The sequence below is a fragment of the Salmo salar genome, chromosome ssa11 (genome assembly GCF_905237065.1).
Source record: "Salmo salar chromosome ssa11, Ssal_v3.1, whole genome shotgun sequence".
Classification (NCBI taxonomy): Eukaryota; Metazoa; Chordata; class Actinopteri; order Salmoniformes; family Salmonidae; genus Salmo; species Salmo salar.
This window is the reverse complement of record NC_059452.1, coordinates 88,483,488-88,508,812: the sequence shown is the minus strand read 5'-3', so window position 1 is coordinate 88,508,812 and position 25,325 is coordinate 88,483,488. Positions and strand designations below refer to the sequence as shown.

The window sequence follows — 25,325 nt, the reverse complement described above, 5'->3', positions numbered from 1 at the left end:
ATCGTGGATTTATCAGTGGTGACAGTGGTTCCTCGTCTCAGTGCAGTGGGCAGCTGGGAGGAGGTACTGTTATTTTCCAAGGACTTTACAGTGTCCCAAAACTTTTTGGAATTAGTGCTGCAGGATGCAAATTTCTGTTTGAAAAAGCTAGCCTTTGCTTTCCTAACTGACTGTGTGTATTGGTTCCTGACTTCCCTGAAAAGGTGCATACCGCGGGGACTATTCGATCCTACTGCAGTACGCCACAGGGTGTTTTTGCACTGGTCAAGGGCAGTGAAGTCTGGAGTGAACCAAGGGCTATATCTGTTCTTAGTTAACTTTTTTTTCCTACATGCTTATTTAAGATGGTGAGGAAAGCACTTTTAAAGAACAACCAGGCATCCTCTACTGACGGGATGAGGTCAATATCCTTCCAGGATACCCGGGCCAGGTCGATTAGAAAGGCCTGCTCGCAGAAGTGTTTTAGGGAACTATGGCAAATCACTAAAACAATACAGAAATACACTACGGAAAAATAAGGAACAGCCCGTCAGAAATCAGCTCAGTGTAATTGTATTCTCTAACCACTTATGGGAAAATTGGAAAACTCTAAAGAAACAACAACACGAAGAGTTATCTATCCAAAATGGATATGTATGGATAAATCACTCCAATCGTTTGGGCTCTATAACAAAGAACAAACAGCACAAACAAATACATGATCAAATACAAATCTTACAATCAATTATTAAAGATGACCAGAACCCACTGGATTCTCCAATTACATTAAATGAACTACAGGACAAAATACAAACCCTCCAACCCAAAAAGGCCTGTGGGGTTGAAGGTATCCTAAATGAAATGATAAAATACACAGACCACAATTTTAAATTGACTGTACTTAAACTCTTTAACATTATCCTCAGCTCTGGTATCTTCCCCAATATTTGGAACCAAGGACTGATCACCCCAATCCACAAAAGTGGAGAAAAATCTGACCCCAATAACTATCGGGGGATATGCAACAGCATCAACCCTGGGAAAATCTTCTGCATTATCATTAACAGCAGACATACATTTCCTCAGCGAAAACAATGTACTGAGCAAATGTCATATTGGCTTTTTACCAAATTACCATACGACAGACCATGTATTCACCCTGCACACCCTAATTGACAAACAAAAAAATTCTAAACAAAGGCAAAGTCTTCTCATGCTTTGCTGATTTAAAAAAAGCTTTCCACTCAATTTGGCATGTGGGTCTGCTATACAAATTGATGGAAAATGGTGTTGGGGGAAAAACATACGACATTATAAAATCCATGTACACAAACAACAAGTGTGCAGTTAAAATTGGCCCCAAAAAACACACACATTTCTTTCCACAGGGCCGTGGGTGAGACAGGGATGCAGCTTAAGCCCCACCCTCTTCGACATATATATATCAATGAATTGGCGAGGGAACTAGAACAATCTGCAGCACCCGGCCTCACCCTACTAGAATCTGAAATCAAATGTCTACTGTTTGCTGACGATCTGGTGCTTCGGTCCCCAACCAAGGAGGAACTACAGCAGCACCTAGATCTTCTGCATAGATTCTGTCAGACCTGGGCCCTGACAGTATATCTCAGTAAGACAAAAATAATGGTGTTCCAAAAAGGTCCAGTTGCCAGGACCACGAATACAAATTCCATCTAGACACTATTGCCCTAGAGCACACAAAAAACAATATATACCTTGGCCTCAACATCAGCGCTACAGGTAACTTCCACAAAGCTGTGAACAATCTGAGATACAAGGCAAGAAGGGCCTTCTATGCCATCAAAAGGAACATAAAATTCGACATACCAATTAGGATCTGGCAAAAATGCTTGAATCAGTTATAGAACCCATTGCCCTTTATGGTTGTGAGGTCTTGGGTCCGCTCATCAACCAAGAATTCACAAAATGGTACAAACACCAAATTGAGACTGCATGCAAAATTCTGCAAAAATATCCTCAGTAAAAAGTAAAACACCAAATACTGCATGCAGAGCATTAATTAAGCCGATATTCGCTAATTATCAAAATTGAGAAAAGAGCCGTTAAATTCTACTACCACCTAAAATGAAGCCATTTCCAAACCTTCCATAACAAAGCCATCTCCTACAGAGAAATTAACCTGGAGAAAAGACCCTAAGCAAGCTGGTCCTGGGGCTCTGTTCACAAACACAAACAGACCCCACAGAGCCCCAGGACAGCAACACAATTAGACCCAACCAAATCATGAGAAAACAAAAAGATAATTACTTGACACATTAGAAAGAATTTACAAAATAACTGAGCAAACGAGAATGCTATTTGGCCCTAAACAGAGAGTACACAGTGGCAGAATACCTGACCACTGTGACTGACCCAAACTTAAGGAAAGCTTTGACTACGTACAGACTCAGTGAGCATAGCCTTGCTATTGAGAAAGGCCGCCAAAGGCAGACTTGGCTCTCGAGAATACAGGCTATGTGTACACTCATAAAATGAGGTGGAAACTGAGCTGCACTTCCTAACCTCCTGCCAAATGTATGACCATATTAGAGACACATATTTCCCTCAGATTACACAGACCCACAAAGATGCGAAAACAAATCCAATTTTGATAAACTCCCATATCTATTGGGTGAAATACCACAGTGTGCCATCACAGCAGCAATATTTGTGACCTGTTGCCACAAGAAATGGGCAACCAGTGAAGAACAAACACCTTTGTAAATACAACCTATATTTATGTTTATTTATTTTCCATTTTGTACTTTAACTATTTGCATGTCATTACAACATAATATATTATTTTGGAACTTTTCTGAGTGTAAGGTTACTGTTTATTTTTTATTGTTTATTTCACTTTTGTTTATTATCTATTTAACTTGCTTTGGCAATGTAAACATATGTTTCCCATGCCAATAAAGCCCCTTAAATGTAATCGAAATTGAAGAGATAGATTAGAGAGAGAGAGAGAGAGAGAGAGAGAGAGAGAGAGAGAGAGAGAGAGGGGGGGGGGGGGGGAGTGATAGGGAGGGGAGGGGGAGAGTGATAGAGGGGGGAGACATAGAATGAGAGCAAGAGATAGATTAGAGAGAGAGAGACAGAGAGACAGAGAGAGGGGGAGAGTGAGAGGGGGGAAGACAGAGAATGAGAGCAAGAGATAGATTAGAGAGTAACAAGAGATGGGGAGGTGAAGGAACAGAGAGACCTTGAATACCCACCAATGAAATACTAAAGCATTGCAAAATAAAATATTTATCTATTATTAACACACATGGGTAAGTGGAGCATTACTTCTGCTCCTGTGGGGGCGACGAATATGTTTGTGTGTATGAGAACATTTATAACAAACTCTCACCCTCAGGGTATCCATACAGGTTGTCCACAAAGTTGGAGATGGTGTAGTCAAAAGAGGCTGCAGAGATCCCATCATCCCCCTCACTGTCATCCACAAATTTCAGCCCTTCTCCCTGGTTCACCCCCAGCAGGATGTCATAGTTCAGGAACTCCCCCTGGTGGCAGCACACACACACACACACACACACACACACACACACACACACACACACACACACACACACACACACACACACACACACACACACACACACACACACACACACACAGCATCACAGAACATAGAGGAAGAAAAAGACACTGCGATAGAAACAGTAATAACAGACGTTGCATAAAAATGCCAAATACATAAAAGGCGGATAGAAATACAGTTTTAAGAATAATTGAAAGACAGAATAGACATGTTGTTTTGGAGCCAGAGGCTGAGTCCGACCTGTTGCATGAGAATCTCAGGGTCGTCGGGCACCACGTCTCCATCCACCACTGGGCCAAAGGCGATATGATATCTGGCTGGCTGGATGTCCTGGTCCACCAGCTCCCTGAAGGTTTTCCTCCTCAGACACTCCACCAGGTCGCCTGTGTCCCCATAGCTGCAGCCTACCTTCTTAGCCAGGATCTGGGTGTACATGAGGGGTCGGTAGTTGACCGACCAGCTGGAGATGGCTGAGCCACTCTGGGCTATGGCTCTCTGGAACAGACCTGGGGGTCACAATAGGGTCAGAGGACTCAGCTCCCTGAGTGTATAATAGATATAGGGCACTGTACTGTCTGTATCTAGAGAAAGTATAACTCTCCATTTATGCTGGCTTTTCATCCCTCTGACACACTCACTAGCTGCTCACGAGGCCTTCAAGGCACTACAGAGAGAGTGCTTTAATGATGCATGCATCAGAGGAGGAGCCGTGGCACCGTGAAGTATTACATATGGAGGGAGCACTGGTCCAGATATGCTGCCTCTCTCCCCAGCCCCACTAAATCATTGTAAACATTAGGCTTGCCAAATCCACTGGTTCTCTCACATCACATACGGAGGCAGGCCGGCCGGCACACAAAATGGCGACAGGCCGGCACACAGCTGTGTTGGTGTTTCCACTGACTGGTGGCTGTGTTGAATGGAGAGAGCGAGCGAGAGCGAGAGCGAGAGTGCGGGTAGAGAGCGAGAGCGCGGGTAGAGAGAGGAGAGTACTGCTGCACTGTTATGTAAAGTGCCTTGTTGTCCCCCTGTTTTCATCTGCAGATTCTGTCATTAATAATTAAGACCCCCTTCGCCCCATTCCATCCCCCATCCTCTGCATGTGCCACCTCCCCCGCTCCTCTCCCTGTGAAATCAATTAAGACTCGTCTCAGCTGCAGCTCAAGTTCTGTGCTCAGCTCTGCTCTCTCCTACTCACAGACAGACATCCATATTGACAGGCCTTGTTATAGTGCTCTCTCTCTCTCACAGACAGACAGACACACACATCCATATTAACTCAGTCCAAAGTGCTCACTCATACACCAGTCTCTCTCTCATATACACAAACGGAGATTCATATTCTACACCGTAGAATCTACGATCAGATTTCCTATACCGAAGTCAAATTAATTATGTTGTAATTTGCATATTGATCTGATTCAACGAACCTATTCTATATGTGGCTCAATCTCAGATAGTCCTATCCATATTCATATGGGCCTAAAGTTCTATCCCATAATACTCTACCCACCTCATTGATATTCATACATCATCCTAGGGTTCAATGACATACTACCTTGTTGCTCAGTTAGACACTATGGAACTGAGGCAAGAGGAATGTTTGTCTTTAAAGGCCCAGTGCAGTCAAAATTCACATTTCCTATGCTTTGTATCAGCTGATGAAACTAACACTATATAAGTGTAAAATAAAATTGAGCAGTGTTATTTCCCAATAGTTTCTCGTTGAAAATACAATTTACATAGGACCTTCTAATCCGCCTGTTCACATGTGCGAGAGTGTCGGCTTACCTTGTGACATCAATAGTTGGTAAATTGGTTAATTGACCAATAACAAAGAGTGTTCCAAACCATACTGCCAATAACAGCTAGTTTTACGTTAACCTCCCCACTCAGACCACTCCCAGACAAAATTATTTTTTCTGAAAAAGCTATTTTTGTCAATTTTAAAGGAAAACTATTATAGTAAGGTACTGCATTGTTACCCATAAATTATATGATATTGATATAAAAAATGGCTGTATTGGGCCTTTAAATACACCTTTCTGGGTTTCCATTTTTAACACATACCTGAATAGTAGTTAAAACATGTTGGATAGTGCTATCGTGTTGATGATTGAAATGGTAATATGGTGATTATGATGAGAGGAATAGTGGGGATTGTTGTTGTAGATGATGATATTGCTGTTATTGTAGATAATGACTGTTTATTTATTTATTTGTTTTTTATTTAGCCTTTATTTAACTAGACAAGTCAGTTAAGAACAAATTCTTACTTACAATGACGGCCTACCCCGGCCAAACCCGGACGACGCTGGGCCAATTGTGTGCCGCCCTATAGGACTCCCAACCACGGCCGGATGTGATACAGCCTGGATTCAAACCAGGGACTGTAGTGACATCTCTTGCACTGAGATGCAGTGCCTTAGATCGCTGTGCCACTCGGGAGCCCAAAATGACTTTTTTATTTGTATTTACATTTTTTTCTCCCCAATTTCGTGAAATCAATGGGTAGTTACAGTCTTGTCCCATAGCTGCAACTCCCGTATGCAGTGGCGGATTTAGGTATAGGCGACATGGGCAGCCGCCCAGGGCGGCATCTTGCTGGGGACGGCACGGGGAGCCCACGCAAAAAAAGTTGGAATGGTGACATTTGCATGATCGGTTTTCTATCGCTCATTTGCACGTCACGTCAATGATATCATGTCACCGTGTGGGATTGTGGGTCAATTAACCTTGTCGGAGTGGGTGCCCTGATTCTAGTTTGTGAGCTAGGCAGGCTACTGCCTGGGAAGGTCTCCCACTCAGAAGTATGAGATGGGGGGTGGGGGGGGGGGGGTGGGGGGGGTGGGGTCTCACCACTAGAAGCCCAAGGTAGGGGGAGCGGGGGAATCTATCAGATAGCGCATCCTCTAACTTTGTACAGTATAATAAAATTTGTCAAATCAGTCACACTATGAAATGCTACCAAATAAACCACAATTCATTCATAATACTGTGAATATATAGTTTCATTGACATATTGTTGCATTTTTTCTGGTTTGTGCGAAATTGTTAAGAATAATATACAACCAGTGAATTGGTTTAGTCTTGACTCTTGGTTGACAGTGTTGGGAGATGAGTAATGTATTGATGCTTGAGTGCCGGGGTAGGCGAAGGTCGAGAGCTGTGCGTCCTCCGAAACACCGTACACCTGGCGACCGTGTCAGCGTACATTATGCCCAGCCCGCTACAAGAGTCGCTAGAGCGCGACGGGACAAGAACATCCCTGCCAGCCAAACCCTCCCCTAACGCTGGGCCAATTGTGCGCCGCCTCATGGGTATCCCGGTTGCGGCCGGTTGCGACACAGCCTGGGATCAAACCAGGATCTGTAGTGACGCAGCTAGCACGGTGATGCAGCACCTTAGACCGCTGTGCCACTCGAGAGGCCCCTGACTATCATGTTTGATGATGTTGGCAATGATGATTCTTATGTTGTTGATGATAATCACTAAAATGATGATGACTGTTCCCAGATAGCACATTTGGTTCCTTGGAAGTTGTGGGAACGTATGTTTTTGGTTTCACATTGGTTGCGGGAACGAACATACACGTTTCCTGACCAGAAAAACTGATTTAAAAAAAAAAATGTTCTGAGAACATAAGTGAAAATGTGTCAGTTTTGGGTTGCAGGGAGGTTCTGAGAATGTTTTCCTCTAGTTCCTTGAATGTTTTCCTGGAAGGTTTATTAATGCTCTGAGAACGGAAATTATAGGTTATTTGATGGTTTTAGAATAAGTTCCTTAAAACTTTCACTGAATGTTTTCAATAAGACTTTGAATAGCACTGCTAGCTTATTTTGGATTCACTTTTTTGAACTCCAGGACACACGGAAATTTATTTCCTATAATACTCTGTTCTCTATTCATGGAATTAGTCCACTGCGCCACCAGGATGGAGCTATCATGTAATGTTTTTCATTCAAGCTGTTAATTTTAGTCTATTCAAACAGACCCCATTTCAAAGGAGACAAACACTCATTAAGATCGGGTGAGGCCAATTAGTGGGTGTGGCCAACACACCTAACAACATTTAACAAGATTGAGGATAGAGAGTTTTGTTGATGCCGAGTATGGAATGTAAATGTTTTTATCATTACTAAAGTTTTCTTGGCTTTTTTTGGAACGTTTTCTTAACATTATGCTTTTTAAAGGGATAGGGGGCAGTATTTTCATGGCCGGATGAAAAAAGTACCCAAATTAAACTGCCTGCTACTCGGGCCCAGGAGGTAGAATATGCATATTATTAGTAGATTTGGATAGAAAACACTCTGAAGTTTCTAAAACTGTTTGAATGATGTCTGTGAGTATAACAGAACTCATAAGGCAGGCAAAAACCTGAGAAAGATCCAACCAGGAAGTGGGAAATCTGAGGTTGTAGTTTTTTCAAGTGATTGCCTTTACAGTATACAGTGACTTAGGGTTCATTTTGCACTTCCTAACGCTTCCACTAGATATCAACAGTCTTTAGAACCTTGTTTGAGGATTCTATGGTGAATTTGATGGGAATAACAGCCCAAGGAAGTAGGTGTCCCATTATAAGGCATGGGTTCAGTCACGCGCGTCGCCTTGGGAGCGAGCTGAGTTCATATTCACTCCTAAAGAGAACGGATAGGTCCGGTTGGAATTTTATTGAAGATATATGTTAAAAACAACCTAAAGACTGATTCTATACATCGTTTGACATGTTTCTACAAACTGTAGTATAACTTTTTTGACTTTTCGTCTGGACATATTTGGACATAAATATAAACTTTATCGAACATTTATTGTGGAGCTGGAGTTCCTGGGAGTGCCTTCTGATGAAGATAATAAAGGTAAGTGAATATTTATAATGTAATTTCTCCAAAATGGCGGGTTTCTGTTTACTTGTTGTTGGTGTCTTCTGGGCTGTAGTCAGATTATTGCAAATTGTGCTTTCGCCGTGAACCTTTTTTGAAATCTGACAAAGCGGTTACATTTAGGAGAAGTCTATCTATAATTATGTGCATAACACTTGTATATTGATCAAAGTTTATGATGAGTATTTCTGTAATATGTGTGCTCATTGTGCTCATTCACCGGAAAGGTTTGGAGGGAAAACATTTCTGAACATTACGCGCCAATGTAAAATGGGGTTTTTGGATATAAATATGAACTTTATCGAGCAAAACATACATGTATTGTGTAACATGAAGTCCTATGAGTGCCATCTGATGAAGCTCATCAAAGGTTAGTGCTTAATTTTAGCTGTATTTCTGTTTTTTGTGACGTCTCTCCTCGCTAGGAAAATGGCTGTGTGGCTTTTCTTGTTTATGTGGTGTCCTAACATAATCTAATGTTTTGCTTTCGCCGTAAAGCCTTTTTGAAGTCGGACAATGTGTTTAGATTAAGGAGAATCTTATCTTTAAACTGGTGTATAATACTTGTATGAGTGAGAAATTTTAATTATGAGATTTTTGCTGTTTTGAATTTGGCGCTCTGATTTTTTACTGGCTGTTGTCAAATCGATCCCGCTAACGGGATCCGCCTGTTAAGGGGTCACTATAGGTTTTAAATAATATTCTTGGAATGTTCTATGAACGTTACTAAAGTTTCATATGTTTTTTTTTTTTTTTACGTTTTCTTAATGTTCTTGGAACAATTTGAGAACATGACCATAAATAGAACCATGAGGAAACCTGTAGGAAACGTTATGCTGAAGTACTGAAATTCCCACAGAAGAAGGTTTCTTAATGTTCTCTGAACTATTTGAGAACATTCCCAATGTCAAACCAGTTGGAGAACCTTCCTAGAACATTACCAAAATGTCAATGAAATGTAACCATGTTTGAACTTTTAGGAAACGTTCTGTAAAACTAATGAAATACCAAGAAAATAATGTTTTTCTGTCAAGTTCCTTAAATGTGCCGAGAATGTTCCAAAGCCAAGCAACTATTCTGCACCATTCCCAGAAAGTTGTGGGAAGGTTGTATGCAAAATAACCATAGGACAACTACACTCTCACCAGGCTCTAAGAAATATATGGTTCTCAGAACATTATGTGCTATTGCAGGGCTCTACAACCCTGGTCCTGGAGAGCTACCGTCCTGAACAGGGTTGGAGTGAAAACGTAGAGGAGGGTAGCTCTCCGTGAACAGGGTTGGAGTGGAGTAAAAACGTAGAGGAGGGTAGCTCTCCATGAACAGGATTGGAGAGCCCTGTGCTAGTGTTACGGTGTTGCTTCCATCCCTCTCCTCGCCCCAACGTGGGCTCCAACCAGGGACCCAACAAACACATCAACAACTACATCCCACGAAGCATCATTACCTATCGCTCCACAAAAGTCGCGGTCCTTGCAGCGCAAGGGAAACAATTACTTCAAAGTCTCTGAGTGAGTGACGTCACCAATTGAAATCCCACTAGCGCGCACCACTAACTAGCAAGCCATTTCACACCGGCTACACTAGCTGGGTTATGACTATGACGACAGGTCCTTACCCTCGGAGTGGTGGGAGAGAATGAGCAGATTGACACAGGAGGCTCCAGCCCCAGAGCCAAAGATGGTGATCCTCTCTGGGTCTCCTCCAAAATGGCCAATGTTCTCATTGAGCCAGCGCAGAGCCTGGATCTGGTCCAAAAGACCATAGTTCCCCTTGGCTGACTGGTCCCCGGTACTCAGAAACCCTGCAGGACAGAGAGGGGTGCATGAAGGGAGGGATAGAGGGTAGACGGATGGTAGAGGGATTTGAGTGGAGAGGCAGCACAATGGAAAGACAGAGAAAGGAAGTGATTTGAGGAGTGAGAGGGGTACACAAGGATGATAAGATGACAGAGAGGAAATATTGATGAGAGGAAAGAGACCAGAATGAGAAAGAGGAATACATGAAAAGGCATGGAGAGAGAAAGAGGATGAGGGTTGGTTGAAGAGGAGTAGGGAGAGATTCAGGGAGAGAAGAAAAAATTATTATGTTTTGCATCTTTTTATGTCCTCCACAAGCAAAGATGGCCGCAGCATCCAGTGACAGTGGCCTGGGTGTTTACGAGGCTGTAGCTCGTTAGCAGCCTAAAGTGCTTTAACAGAAACTTTGGCAAATTAGTCAAGCACTGTATTATCTGATAAAGGCAATGGCACTCATTTTTAATACCTTTGTCGTTAAATGAACGCAGCAAAGAGAGCTCGTTAGGGAAGAGGAGGCACTGTAAACACGCTCATAGACACGCACACACACACACACACACACACACACACACACACACACACACACACACACACACACACACACACACACACACACACACACACACACACACACACACACACACACACACACACACATTCTCGCACACACACGTGCACAAACAGAATAAATAAAAACATCTAAAATGTGTTATAACTTCATTATCTGTGTTGAACAGCTAATGGGTGTGGCTGGTGTTTTCCAATGTACATAAATCTGGCCATATATTACCTATTACTCGTTACCTTACAGTATTACTTTGTGTGGAAAGTACACATCATATTACTAGTTACATTACTTTGCGTTACTTTCATGAAAACAATCTCAAAATCTCACCGTTTGTTTGACTGACTGAGGGAGCAAGGCGAGCCATGCACTCTCTAAATAAGATACGCTACTTACTAATTCAGGTTGGATCACTAGTTCCTCCTTTCATCTGTGGCGCTGCTTTGCTGTGCTAGTCTACAAGTGCTGCGCTATATATGGGCTGCTTAATTAGCTGTACATTCTGTAAGGCAAAAATCTGTTATTTCAAAATCTTTCTCTCGAACCGCCAGTTCTGGTTCTGGACTGCACGTACACGGACCCATAGAGACGTATAGAGGGCACACTTGTCACTAGAAGGGAAAGCCATCTATCTATTGGCTTTGCGATCACAGAAGCGTTCAATGGCAAAGATCAGAGGAGCGCCCTTTATACATTTCTATGGACAGCAGCAGTCATGACATTTCTCCAAACAGCCTTTCTTCGCTTGCTCGAGAACTCAATTGGAAACAAGTCGAGATTGATTTGATTTGAAACACACACCCGGCTGTTTGACTAAGTAACAATAATAATATACACTGCTCAAAAAAATAAAGGGAACACTTAAACAACACAATGTAACTCCAAGTCAATCACACTTCTGTGAAATCAAACTGTCCACTTAGGAAGCAGCACTGATTGACAATAAATTTCACATGCTGTTGTGCAAATGGAATAGACAACAGGTGGAAATTATAGGCAGTTAGCAAGACACCCCCAATAAAGGAGTGGTTCTGCAGGTGGGGACCACAGACCACTTCTCAGTTCCTATGCTTCCTGGCTGATGTTTTGGTCACTTTTGAATGCTGGCGGTGCTTTCACTCTAGTGGTAGCATGAGACGGAGTCTACAACCCACACAAGTGGCTCAGGTAGTGCAGCTCATCCAGGATGGCACATCAATGCGAGCTGAGGCAAGAAGGTTTGCTGTGTCTGTCAGCGTAGTGTCCAGAGCATGGAGGCGCTACCAGGAGACAGGCCAGTACATCAGGAGACGTGGAGGAGGCCGGAGGAGGGCAACAACCCAGCAGCAGGACCGCTACCTCCGCCTTTGTGCAAGGAGGAGCAGGAGAAGCACTGCCAGAGCCCTGTAAAATGACCTCCAGCAGGCCACAAATGTGCATGCGTCTGCTCAAACGGTCAGAAACAGACCCAATGAGGGTGGTATGAGGGCCCGACGTCCACAGGTGGGGGTTGTGCTTACAGCCCAACACCGTGCAGGACGTTTGGCATTTGCCAGAGAACACCAAGATTGGCAAATTCGCCACTGGCGCCCTGTGCTCTTCACAGATGAAAGCAGGTTCCCACTGAGCACATGTGACAGACGTGACAGAGTCTGGAGACGCCGTGGAGAACGTTCTGCTGCCTGCAACATCCTCCAGTATGACCGGTTTGGCGGTGTTCAGTTATGGTGTGGGGTGGCATTTCTTTGGGGGGCCGCACAGCCCTCCATGTGCTCGCCAGAGGTAGCCTGACTGCCATTAGGTACCGAGATGAGATCCTCAGACCCCTTATGAGACCATATGCTGGTGCGGTTGGCACTGGGTTCCTCCTAATGCAAGACAATGCTAGACCTCATGTAGCTGGAGTGTGTCAGCAGTTCCTGCAAGAGGAAGGCATTGATGCTATGGACTGGCCCGCCCGCTCCCCAGACCTGAATCCAATTGAGCACATCTGGGACATCATGTCTCGCTCCATCCACCAACGCCACGTTGCACCACAGACTGTCCAGGAGTTGGCGGATGCTTTAGTCCAGGTCTGGGAGGAGATCCCTCAGGAGACCATCCGACACCTCATCAGGAGCATGCCCAGGCGTTGTAAGGAGGTCATACAGGCATGTGGAGGCCACACACACTACTGAGCCTCATTTTGACTTGTTTTAAGGACATTACATCAAAGTTGGATCAGCCTGTAGTGTGGTTTTCCACTTTCATTTTGAGTGTGACTCCAAATCCAGACCTCCATGGGTTGATAAATTGGATTTCCATTGATTATTTTTGTGTGATTTTGTTGTCAGCACATTCAACTATGTAAAGAAAAAAGTATTTAATAAGATGATTTATTTCATTCAGATCTAGGATGTGTTGTTTAAGTGTTCCCTTTATTTTTTTGAGCAGTATATTACCCAGTATTACCCAATTAGAAAAAGTACCACGTTATTTTACTCTGTTACTCATAAAAGTAATTTGATTACGTAATGCATTACCCCAACACTGCTCAATTCAAATTTCAGCAATCTTCAAGTTATAGATTTGGAATTGAATTGGAAAAAGACTGTTTGGACTTTTCGGAATTGAAATTGAATTGGAATTGTAAAATAATTTAATCTTTATAATTGAATTGGAATTCAATATTTCTACATTCCCCAGTTAATGGAATTACTGCATTTAATATCAACAATTGACTGCAAGATTTGTTATAAATTATTTCAACTTGTATTTCTATATTCCCAGTATAGCTAGACTGTCTGAACTGTTGCAGATAATATTCAATTGGGAATTGAATTATTGGAATTTACCTAACATTGGAATTGAGAAGAATGTAATTATCTCTGAATTTAAAGACTGACCGGAAAATTGAATTAAATTAAATGGAATTTAGAGGGAGAAGGAATGGAATTTGAATTCAATTTGTGGAATTAATCCCAACCCGGCTTGGAGCAGAGCATCACTCTGTTATCTGTGGGTCTGAGGTCTAGCTACTGCTTTACGATACAGAGACACACTCATCTGTCTGTCTGTCTCTCTGTCTTGTTGCCTGCCTGCCTGCCTGCCTGCCTGCCTGCCTGCCTGCCTGCCTGCCTGCCTGCCTGTCTGTCTGTCTGTCTGTCTGTCTGTCTGTCTGTCTGTCTGTCTGTCTGTCTGTCTGTCTGTCTGTCTGTCTGTCTGTCTGTCTGTCTGTCTGTCTGTCTTGTTGCCTGCCTGCCTGCCTCTCTATTTATCTGTTGGTTAATTGGTGGTTTGGACTTAATAGTTACTGCATGGGTGGATTGCAAACAATGCCAACCATGATTAATACCTGTGGTACTGATATGCTACAACTGTACGAGAAATGGAACACGACAAAGCCACTACATGTCAACTGACGTGTTAGACATGACTTTATGAAAATGGAAATGATATGAAGGACATTCTGTGAATGGTGATTATACATGTTTTTCTGAGGAGTTGTATCTCCAGTGTTTTGTATTATTCCATGCATAATGACCTTCATAGGCAGATTAAATGGATCATGATGTGTCAGTAACAGAATCCTTGCTAAGAGTGTTGTGTAATTGATTGTACTTGAAAAGAGAATGTCATCCTGGCTCCATGGTTCCACACCATGTAGGTCAAGGCAAACACCCCTCCAGGAGGTGCATTACAAGGGACTAAGAGGGAAAATATGTTGAAACCCTTTCTTGGCTTCAGGAGAGGGTTTTGTATTCTCTGTAGATGGTAGCCCTATTTCTAAAGAGCAAAGGGCAGAGATAGAGGCCTGGGGAGAGGCCTGGGGAGAGGCCTGGGGAAAGACAGAGGGGCAGAGACATACACCATGCAGCCATTCACTCATCCACTGCTGCTTAACTACCTCCAGCGGCACAGTCAAAGAAAAGAGACCAAAATAGGACTGAATACAAAAGCAATCTGACCTCTAAACCCTGAGCTTTGAGCGAGAGAGTGAGAAAGCAAGAGAGAGAGGAGGGATAGAGAAAGAGAGAATGAGAGAGAGGAAAAGAGTCAGGAGAGAGAGCTAGAGAGCGAGAGGAAGGGATTAAACAGATCAAGATGTACAGTGACATCAAGATAAAGATCTAGATTAGTGAGTTCACTCACTGGGCGGTCCTCATCCACTGGCCTCACTAAATGGTCACCCGGTGATTGGACAGTTGATAAAGTTATGACAGAGTGGTGTCTCAGTGACCTTACGACCTCTGAACGGTGACCCGTACTACTGGCCAGAGCCAGAAGCGTGAAGATGTGTCCTATCTCATAGCAGCTGTGGTGAGCTGTCTGCCTGCCTCTGTTGCCTGGCAACCAGCCAGAACTACAGTCACAGAGATCTGGACACACTCTGGCACGACACACACACACAGACTTAAAGTCAGACACACTTGCATGCTCACATGACCTCTTCCCCATTCTATTTGATAGGATAGAAGGGAGAGAGGAAATATTTAAGATAAATCAGACAGGTTTTTTCAGTCTTTTCCTCTTTCAATCAATTCAATTCAATTTGCTTTATTGGCATGACGTAACAATGTACAATATTGCCAAAGCTTACTTTGGATATTTACAATATGAAAATCAATCTCTCTCTGTCTTTTTCTCCTTCAATCTCTCTCTCAATCTCTCTGTCTTTTTTCTCTTTCGTTCTCTCTCTCAATCTCTCTGTCTCTCTGTCTAGAATAGCATTCTAGTTTGCTCAGTTTTTTGGTTAATTCTTTCTAATGTGTTAAGTAATTATCTTTTCGTTCTTTCTCTCTCTCACGCTCTCTCTCTCTCGCTTAATAAGTTTTCTTTTCGATACTTTTCCTGTCTGCTGAGTTGGGCCTCCTGCTTCCTTTAGCGCTGAGAGCAGCAGTTTACAAGGCCGAACTCATGCATATTCTACACTCGCTTTAGGTAACGGCCAAGGAAATGTGAAGAGAGTCTTCAACCTCGGAGAGAGAGAGAAGGAGCGATATGGTGTAGAGAAATAAATGAATGGGAGAAAGATATAACGGAAGGATAAAGTGCACTAGATTGAGGGTTATTTGAGCTCTGTAAGCATTCACCAGACAGCTCTTCATGAAATACCGCCCCCTCCTGCCTCTGGAACCGTAGTAATACAATATCACACCGATATTTAGGATGGTTCTTTACAATATTTACAACAATGGGAGTAATTAGTGTAATATTGTGAAAGATTGATTGAACACAGTACATTTCATCACGGGAGACGGTGAAAAAACGTTATCATTAATTCATTGTAGCTTGCATATCTTTATTGTAATGGACACCTTGATAATCATACAGACCTTGTATGTGGGGGATTGAACCTTTGTGTTTTGAGATGAATTCTGTGTTCTAATCATGAATTATGAGCTATGAGTAACACACACGTTCCCTCTCTCTCTTTCTACCTCTCTCTACCTCTACCTCTCAGTCTACATCTTTCTCTAACTCTCTCTCTAACTCTCTCTCTACCCGAACAGGTGACTGGTGAAGCAGTTGGCTGAGTGGAGTCAGAGCTGTGAGAGCCAATTAGGACTAATAATATTGTTGGGATGTGTTGTTCTCCACTACAGTGGTTCAGTTAAAGCTTGTTCTATTCACTGATCCAAGGTGAGTGTGTGTGTGTGTGTGTGTGTGTCCAGCCACTCAGGTGTGTAGAGTCATAGTATAGGCGATAGCTAGCCTGCTGTGTGTGTGAACAGGCCCCTACAGACCTAGTGTCTCAGACATGAACAGGACAATTATCAGGAAGTCACTGAACAAACACATCTATGAATACATGAATAGGTGAATAGAGAGCTATACCCAGAGAGAAGAGGAGGAGAGGAAGAAGGGTGGTATGGAATGGAAAGAGGGATAAAAAAGCAAAGAAAAGGGGGATGTGAAAGGTGATGGATACAAGGAAAGCATTACATACAAGGAAAGCATTACTGTAGATTCAGTAAATTATTCAAATGAGCCTTGCAAGATGGAGCGTAATGGACACATGGGATGAAGACAGAGACAGGGATATTACACTTCTACAAAAACATCAATCAAGTTCAATCAGATTTATTTTTACATCAGCAGTTGTCACAAAGTCCAAAGTCTACCCACATGTATGTAGAAGCACAGCGGAAAAGCTTCCTAGAAAGGCAGGTACCTAGGAAGAAACCTAGAGAGGAACCAGGCTCGGGGGCAGTGGCGGTTCTAGCTTGTATGGCTCCCTGGGCGAACCCCCCACCCCAAAAGCACTATTCTGCACTAACTGTAATTTTTTGTCAGACATTTGGAACATCACACATAAATAATCATAACATTTAAAACTATATAAATATAAAAATACAGTATATACAAAAATAAGACTTACTTATTTTTTATATCTATTAAAGACAAATAGAAAAACATTTGTGTTGATTTGGCACTCGAGCATCAATACATTACCCATCCCCCAAGACTGTCAACCAAGAGTCAAGACTAAACCAGTTCACCTTGGTGGTGTGCAGACTGGTTTTATATTATTCTTAATGATTTCGCACAAACCAGAAAAAAATGCAACAATATGTCTGTGAAACTATATATTCACAGTATTATGAATGAATTGTGGTTTACTTGGTAGCATTTCGTTGTGTGACTGATTTTACTAATTGCATTAGTACTGTACAAAGTTAGAGGTGCGCTATTTGATAGTGTTAGGTTCTTGTTTTTCAGAGTAAATAACCCACGGACACTAGAGAAGCTTTAACCAAGTTTACTCATCCCAAAGGTTCTGTACAGCTGAAAACAGACAGCTATAGATTTCAGACTTCACAGTTTATATGCATCCTACTTAAGATACTCCCCTTTCTCTCCAATCCTTACATTTTATGGCTCTACAGGAAGCTAATAAAGAGGGTAACAGGATTCCAAACATTTATTACTCTCTTAAGAGAATCTGTCCTCACCTCCTGACCTCAACCCCTCTTTCATCTAATACACAGATGTCCATCTGTCTTCCCTATATCAACACATCGCTCTCCTCTCCTCTCCTCCATCAAACACATTCCAAAGCCTTCTTCTTTCTTCTGAGAACCATTAACTTCTAACATAACCCAGTCTCTTTCATTTCCTATCATTCATTTAATATCTCAATGTTCAAAGTTTAGCCGATTCCAACAATAGATTCCCCCGCTCACCCTACCTCGGGCTTCCAGTGGGGAGACCTGAGGTCAACTTCCCCCCTTCCCCCCTCCCCATCTCATACTTCTGAGTGGGAGACCTTCCTAGGCAGTAGTCTGTCTAGCTCACAAACTAGAATCAGGGTGCCCACTCTGACAAGGTTAATTGACCCACAGTCCCACACGGTGACATGATATCATTGACATGACGTGCAAATGAGCAATTGAAAACCGATCGCGCAAATGTCACCATTCCAATTTTTTGTGTGCGGGCGACCCGTACCGCCCCCGGCAAGATGCCACCCTGGGCGGCTGCCCATGCCGCCTATACCTAAATCCGCCACTGCATACGGGGGGAGGCCAGTCCTCTTCTGGCTGTGCCGGGTATTGATTATAAGAGTACATGGCCATCTAGGCCAGATTGTTCTCCTCCTGATGCACATCTCATTAGTGTGAGGGAACCAATCTATTATAGAGAAAAGGTCAATAAGAGACACATACAGATGTAGGATCTTAATTTGAGCCAGTTCACTACAGAATGAAAATAATCCTGCAGCAAAAGGAAATAGGAGTTATCATGTGGATTATAATTAATGGACATTTTTGTAGGGGTTTAAATATTTTTTTCGTAATGTCTAAAATGTCAAAGTGGAAATAACAAATTTCAGAAGCCTTTTTAAACCTCAAATACACTACAAGTTTAACATTTCCTGCAACATGGTGATCAAATTAAGATCCTATATCTACAGTATATACACCGAGTATACAAACATTAAGAACACCCGCTCTTTCCATGACACAGACTGACCAGGTTCAGGGTCTACAGACAATCACGGATTACAAAAAGAAAACTAGCCCCGTCGCGGACAACGACGTCTTGCTTCTAGACAAATGAAACAACTTTTTTGTGCGCTTTGAGGACAATACAGTGCCACTGACACGAACCGCTACCAAAGAATGTGGGCTCTCCTTCTCCGTGGCCGACGTGAGTAAAACATTTAAACGTGTTAACCCTCACAAGGCTGCCGATACAGACGGCATCCCTATCCGCGTCCTCAGAGCATGCGTAGACCAGCTGGCTGGTGTGTTTATGGACATATTAAATAATTCCCTATACCTGTCTGCTGCCCCACATGCTTCAAGATGGCCACCATTGTTCCTGTTCCCAAGAAAGCCAAGGGCATTGAACTAAATGACTATCGCCCCGTAGTACTCACTTCTGTCATCATGAAGTGCTTTGAGACTAGTCAAGGATCATATCACCTCTACCTTACCTATCACCCTAGGCCCACTTCAATTTGCGTACCGCCCCAATAGGTCCACAGATGATGTAATCACCATCACACTGCCCTATCCCATCTGGACAAGAGGAATACCTATGTAAGAATGCTGTTCATTGACTACAGCTCAGCATTCAACACCATAATACCCTCCAAACTCATCATTAAGCTTGAGTCCCAGGGTCTTGACCCCGCCCTGTGAAACTGGGTCCTGGACTTCCTGACAGGCAACCCTCAGGTGGTGAAGGTAGGAAACAACATCTCCACTCTGCTGATCCTCAACACTGGGTCCCCACAAGGGTGCGTTTTCAGCCCTCTCCTGTACTCCCTGTTCACCCACAACTGAGTGGCCATGCACGCCTCCAACTCAATCAGCAAGTTTGCAGACGACACTACAGTGGTAGGCTTGATCACCAACAACGACAAGACAGCCTACAGGGAGGAGGTGAGGGCCCAATGTCAGCAAAACAAAAGAGATGCTCGTGGACTTCAAGGAAACAGCTAAGGGAGCACCCTCTTATCCACATCGACAGGACAGCAGTAGAGAAGGTGGAAAGTTTTAAGGTCCTCGGTGTACATATCACCGACAAACTGAAATGGTCCACGCACACAAACAGTGTGGTGAATAAGGCGCAACAGCGCCTCTTCAACCTCAGGAGGCTGAAAAAAGGTGGCACCGAAAACCCTCACTAACTTTTACAGGTGCACAATTGAGAGCATCCTGTCGGGGTGTATCACCGCCTGGTACGGCAACTGCACCACCCACAACCACAGGGCTCTCCAGAGGGTGGTGCGGTCTGCACAACGCATCACCAGGGGCAAACTACCTGCCCTCCAGGACACATACAACACCCGATGTCACAGGAAGGCAAAAAAGATCATCAAGGACAATAACCACCACTGCCTGTTCAGCTTGCTTCCATCCAGAAGGCGAGGTCAGTACAGGTGCATCAAAGCTGGGACAGAGAGATTGAAAAACAGCTTCTATCTCATGGCCATCTGATTGTTAAACAGCCTTCACTAGCACAGAGAGGCAACTGCCTACCTACAGACTTGATATCATTGGCCACTTTAATATATGGAACATTAGTCACTTTAATAATGCCACTTTAAGAATGTTTGCATATCTCACATTACTTATGTCAAATGTAAAGACTGTATACTACACTATCTATTCTATACTTGTCAAGGCTGTGGGTAACTGGTGAAAGGAGTCAGGCGCAGGAGAGCTGAGATGCGTGGACAAGGTATTTAATTCAAGAAAAAACACCAGTATAAACATAATACTATGGTGCTGGAAAAATACCAGTCCAAGAAATAAACGGGCGTAATAACAAATCCCGGTAACAATAATACCAGCCGTCAGATACAGCCTTACAATAAAACAAACACGCACACAAACATGGGGGAAACAGAGGGTTAAATAATGAACATGTAATTGGGGAATAGAAACCAGGTGTGTAGAAAACAAAGACAAAACAAATAGAAAATGAAAAGTGGATCGGCGATGGTTAGAAAGCCGGTGACGTCGACCGCCAAACGCCGCCCGAACAAGGAGAGGTACCGACTTCGGCGGAAGTTGTGACAGTACCCCCCCTTGACGCGCGGCTCCAGCAGCGCGCCGACACGGACCTCGGGGACGACCCGGAGGACGAGGCGCAGGGCGATCCGGATGGAGACGGTGGAAATCCCGCAGCATAGAAGGGTCCAAAACGTCCTCTGCCGGCACCCAGCATCTCTCCTCCGGACCGTACCCCTCCCACTCCACGAGGTACTGAAAGCCCCTCGCCCGACGCCTCAAATCCAGTATGGATCGAACTGCATACGCCGGGGCCCCCTCGATGTCCAGATGGGGCGGAGGAACCTCCCACACCTCAGACTCCTGGAGTGGACCAGCCATCACCGGCCTGAGGAGAGACACATGGAACGAGGTGTTAATACGATAATCGGGGGAAGCTGTAACCTGTAACATACCTCGTTCAGTCTCGCACCTAAACCAGTCATCCACCGCAGGAGCCTCGATCTGGCTCTGATGCCACGGCACCAGAACCGGCTGGTACCCCAGTACGCACTGGAAAGGGGAGAGGTTGGTAGAGGAGTGGCGGAGCGAGTTCTGGGCCATTTCTGCCTAGGGTATGAACGCCGCCCACTCCCCCGGCCGGTCCTGGCAATAAGACTGCAGAAACCTACCCACATCCTGGTTTACTCTCTCCACCTGCCCGTTACTCTTGGGGTGAAAACCGGAGGTAAGGATGACCGAGACCCCCAGACATTCCAAGAACGCCCTCCAGACCCTTGACGTGAACTGGGGACCTCGATCAGATACTATGTCCTCAGGCACCCCATAAGGCTGGTAGACGTGTGTGAACAGGGCCTCCGCCGTCTGTAGGGCCGTAGGGAGACTGGGCAAAGGGAGGAGATGGCAGGACTTAGAAAACCGATCCACAATGACCAGGATCGTGGTGTTACCCTGTAATGGAGGAAGATCAGTTAGGAAATCAACCGACAGGTGCAACCGCGGCCGTTGAGGAACGGGTAAGGGTTGTAACTTCCCTCTGGGCCTTGCACTGGGCGCACACTGAGCAGGAGGAGACATAAACCCTCACGTCCTTAGCCAAAGTGGACCACCAGTACTTCCCACTAAGACAGCGCACTGTCCGACCGATGCCCGGATGACCAGAGGAGGGTGACATGTGGGCCCAATAGATCAAACGGTCGCGGACAGCAGACGGAACGTACAGACGCCCAGCTGGACACTGGGGGGGGAGTGGGCTCTGTACGTAACGCCGCTCGATGTCCGTGTCCAGCTCCCACACTACCGGTGCCACCAGGCAAGAGGCCGGGAGTATGGGAGTGGGATCCATGGACCGCTCCTCTGTGTCATACATCCGGGACAGTGCGTCTGCCTTTGCGTTCTCGGAACCTGGTCTGTAGGGCAGGGTGAAAACAAAATGGGTAAAGAACATGGCCCACCTTGCCTGGCGAGGGTTCAGTCTCCTCGCCACCCGGATGTACTCCAGATTGCGGTGGTCCGTCCAGATGAGAAAAGGGTGTTTAGCCCCCTTAAGCCAATGTCTCCACGCCTTCAAAGCCTTGGCGACAGCCAACAACTCCCGGTCCACCACGTCATAGTTTCGCTCCGCCGGGCTGAGCTTCTTCGAAAAGAAGGCACAGGGGTGGAGCTTTGGTGGCGTACCCGAGCGCAGAGTGAGCACGGCTCCTGTCCCAGCCTCGGACGTGTCCACCTCCACTAACGCCAAAGAGGGATCCGAATGAGCCAGCACGGGGGCCGAGGTAAACAGAGCCCTCAGCTGACCAAAAGCCCTGTCCGACTCAGCTGACCACCGCAAATGCACCGGTCCCCCCTTCAGCAGTGAGGTAATGGGAGCCGCTACCGGACCAAAGCCCCGGATAAACCTCCGGTAGTAGTTGGCAAACCCTAGAATCCGCTGCACTTCCTTTACCGTGGTGGGAGTTGGCCAATTACGCATGGCTGTAATGCGGTCACTCTCCATCTCCACCCCTGAAGTGGAAATGCGGTATCCTAGGAAGGAGACAGACTGTTGGAAAAACAGGCATTTCTCAGCCTTGACGTATAGGTCATGCTCCAACAGACGACCAAGCACCCTGCGCACCAGGGACACATGCTCGGCGCGTGTAGCGAAGTATATCAGAATGTCGTCGATATACACCACTACATCCTGCTCGTGCAGGTCCCGGAAAATCTCGTCTACAAAGGCCTGGAAGTCTGATGGAGCATTCATCAGCCCGTACGGCATGATGAGGTACTCATAGTGCCCTGAGGTGGTACTAAATGCCGTCTTCCACTCGTCCCCCTCCCGGATACGCACCAGGTTGTAAGCGCTCCTGAGATCCAATCCGTGCATTGACTCGATCGCACTGGCTATGAGAGGCAGCGGGTAACTGTATCTCACAGTGATTTGGTTGGTGCCTTGATAGTCAATACACAGGCGCAGACCTCCATCCTTCTTCTTCACAAAAAATAAACTTGAGGAGGCAGGTGAAGTGGAGGGCCGAATATACCCCTGCCCCAGAGATTCGGAGACATATGTTTCCATAGCCGCCGTCTCCTCTTGCGACAGGGGATACACGTGACTCCTGGGAAGTGCTGCGTCTACCAGGAGATTTATCGCACAATCCCCTCGTCGATGGGGTGGTAATTGAGTCGCCTTCTTTTTACAGAATGCGAGAGCCTAATCGGCATATTCAGAGGGGATGCGCATGGTGGAGACCTGGTCTGGACTTTCCACCGTAGTAGCACCAACGGAAACCCCTAAACACCTCCCCGAGCACTTTCGTGACCACCCCGTGAGAACCCTCTGTTGCCACGAAATAGTGAGGTCATGACAGGCCAACCAGGGTAGGCCCAGCACCACGGGAAACGCAGGAGAATCAATAAGGAATAGACTGATTCTCTCCTTGTGACCCTCCTGCGTAACCATGCCCAGTGGAGCGGTGGCCTCCCTAATTAGCCCTGACCCTAATGGTCGACTATCTAAGGCGTGCACAGGGAAGGGCATATCCACAGGAACAATGGGGATCCCTAAACTATGGGCAAATGACCTGTCAATAAAATTCCCAGCTGCGCCTGAATCTACGAGCGCCTTACGCTGGGAATGCGGGGAAAATAAACAAAAACATGTGAGCAACAGGGGGCTCTGGGTGAGCCTGGTGCCGACTCACCTGGGGTGCTGCCTCGAATCCCAGAGGAACATCCCCAGCACCGACCGGCAGTGTGCCCTCTGCGGCCACAGATGGTGCATGGAACGGCCCCTCCTCCGGTCGCCCTAAGTGCAGCACCTCCCAGCTCCATGGGCGTCGGAGCGGTGGTGATGGGGGATGGAACCGACAGACCCCAATCTGGACGTCCGCGGGTAGCCAGCAGGTTATCCAGCCGGATGGACAGGTCCACCAGCTGGTTGAATGTGAGAGTGGTGTCCCTGCAGGCCAACTCCCGACGGACGTCCTCGCGCAGACTCCACCGGTAGTGATCGATCAGGGCCCTGTTGTCCCATCCCGTGCCAGCGGCCAGGGTCCGGAATTCCAACGCGAACTCCTGTGCGCTCCTCGTCCCCTGCCTTTGGCGGCGGGTGAAACCCTTGAAGTGGTCCAACACCGCTTCTTCTTCCCCCCCATACGGCGTTGGCCCACTCCAGGGCTTTCCCTGAGTGGCAGGAGACAAGGGCGGCGATGCTCTCTCGGCCCGAAGGAGCCGGGTGGACGGTTGCCAGATAGAGCTCTAGCTGGAGCAAGAACCCCTGACAACCCGCCGCCGTTCCATCATACTCCTTCGGGAGGGCGAGCCGTATCACACTGGGCCCGGGTGAAGGAGGGGTGAGTGATGGTGAGACTGGTGGTGCTGGTGGAGACGCTGGAGGGACTCCTCTTCTCTCCCAGCGCTCCATAGTTTGTAGCACGCGATCCATGGCGCTGCCGAGATGCTGCAGCATGGCAGCGTGCTGCTGGACTCGCTCCTCAACCCCTACTGCTGGAGCACCTGCTCCTGCTGAATCCATTCCTTTGGGGTGCGTGTTTCTGTCAAAGCTGTGGGTAACTGGTGAAAGGAGTCAGGCGCAGGAGAGCTGAGATGTGTGGACAAGGTATTTAATTCAAGAAAAAACACCAGTGTAAACATAATACTATGGTGCTGGAAAAATACCGGTACCACGAAATAAACGGGCGTAATAACAAAACCCGGTAACAATAATACCAGCCGTCAGATACAGCCTTACAATAAAACAAACACGTACACAAACATGGGGGAAACAGAGGGTTAAATAATGAACATGTAATTGGGGAATAGAAACCAGGTGTGTAGAAAGCAAAGACAAAACAAATGGAAAATGAATGATTTTTGATTTTATTTAGGTGCCAGGCACACCAGTTTGTGTCAAGAACAGCAACGCGGCTGGGTTTTTCACGCTCAACAGTTTCCCATGTGTATCAAGAATGGTCCACCACCCAAAGAACATCCAGCCAACTTGACACAACTGTGGGAAGCACTGGAGTCAACATTGGGGTGCAACTCAATATTAGAAAGGTGTTCTTAATATTTGGTATACTCAGTGTACAGAAGAGTAGGACAGATACATAAACATACATATCG

General features: G+C 45.5%; 1 protein-coding gene across 2 annotated transcripts in view; it reads right to left on the bottom strand.

Annotated features, from left to right (window-relative positions):
* Positions 1-25,325, bottom strand: part of LOC106563375 (neuroligin-2) — a 91,556-nt gene that overhangs the window by 11,082 nt on the left and 55,149 nt on the right. For both annotated transcript variants that reach the window (XM_014128878.2, XM_014128877.2), the window contains 3 exons: positions 10,046-10,231; positions 3,788-4,053; positions 3,356-3,509 (listed from right to left, as the gene is read on the bottom strand). In XM_014128878.2, coding sequence (XP_013984353.1) covers positions 3,356-3,509; positions 3,788-4,053; positions 10,046-10,231 — 606 coding nt within the window. The remainder of the gene's footprint in view (positions 1-3,355; positions 3,510-3,787; positions 4,054-10,045; positions 10,232-25,325) is intronic.